At 40.3% G+C, this 1006-nt stretch overlaps 1 protein-coding gene across 1 annotated transcript in view; it reads right to left on the bottom strand.

The window, feature by feature from the left end:
* LOC106517631 (coagulation factor VII) overlaps positions 1 to 1006 on the bottom strand; it is a gene marked incomplete in the record, with an annotated part of 5970 nt that overhangs the window by 1320 nt on the left and 3644 nt on the right. Inside the window, 2 exon segments of the mRNA XM_014008591.1 lie at positions 649 to 769; positions 894 to 1006. Of these exon segments, the coding sequence (XP_013864045.1) occupies positions 649 to 769; positions 894 to 1006 (234 nt within the window).

The following is a 1006-nucleotide window of genomic DNA, read 5'->3' as shown; positions in this document are numbered from 1 at the left end:
TATATATATAGTATTTTTATAAATATAAAAACATGTATCTTTGTTTTTAGAAAGTTCATCTGATCCTAGTTAGCTAGGGGAAATTAAAAATGGGCCCATAGCAAACGCTAGGGACTTGAATTCTCTAAACAATGCAGAATCAGTGGCTCGAGTAATTAAAAATAGACTCATGATAGATACAGCAAACTAAGTTATTAAACACCAGTAAAAGCACCAACTGTTTAACAGTCCCATTCGTTTTCTAAATCTGACAAAGACCTCGACCCTCCAGCCAACATTTCAACCCTGGTTTCAACTGAACTTTCCTGTGATTCTTGAAGTTGGATGTGTTGTAATTCACTCTGGAAGCGTCTCTTTCTTTTACCGATATAAAAACTCACTCTGTGCGATCCTTTGACAGCAGTATACTGTATATGTTTGTGTGACCTCGTGAGTGGAGATCACTGTTTAGTGGTTTAGTGTTAGCCTTTGCTGATTTTTATTTGTGTAGCTGTTTAATGTTACCTTCCACCAATATTTTTTCCATTTTATTTAGCATTAGACTACGCTAATTTTTTTTTCCATGTTCAGCATTGGCAAAGCTGTAATTTAAATGAGCAGATATGAGTTAGTGAGGTTAATTGTGCCCACGACAGGACAATACCATACCTGCCACCACGGTGAGTTTCTGGGTGTCATTGCCATGCAAACAGTGGGCGGCGGTGATGACCCAGTCTGGGTGGATCAAAACTCCTCCACAGTGACTCTTTCCATTYAGCTGAACCAGAACCTTTTTATAAACATAAATGAAGGCAATCAAGTTAAAAATCAGCCATTTTATCAGACCACCAGTCTGGTTCTGGTTCCAGCCTCTAGGCTGCAGGTATTTCACTGACACTTCAGGTGTGATTTACCTGCCAGGGACACTCTCCTTTGGGACAGTGATTGGCTCCAACCCCCCTGATCTGGACCTGAATGGTCTGATTGAGTCCAGTTTCTGTTTCTGCTGGAGCAACTTGACCACAAG

This window comes from Austrofundulus limnaeus, unplaced genomic scaffold (genome assembly GCF_001266775.1).
Source record: "Austrofundulus limnaeus strain Quisiro unplaced genomic scaffold, Austrofundulus_limnaeus-1.0 Scaffold51, whole genome shotgun sequence".
Classification (NCBI taxonomy): Eukaryota; Metazoa; Chordata; class Actinopteri; order Cyprinodontiformes; family Rivulidae; genus Austrofundulus; species Austrofundulus limnaeus.
The sequence above is the reverse complement of the archived record's forward strand: the minus strand, read 5'-3'. Positions and strand labels throughout refer to the sequence as shown.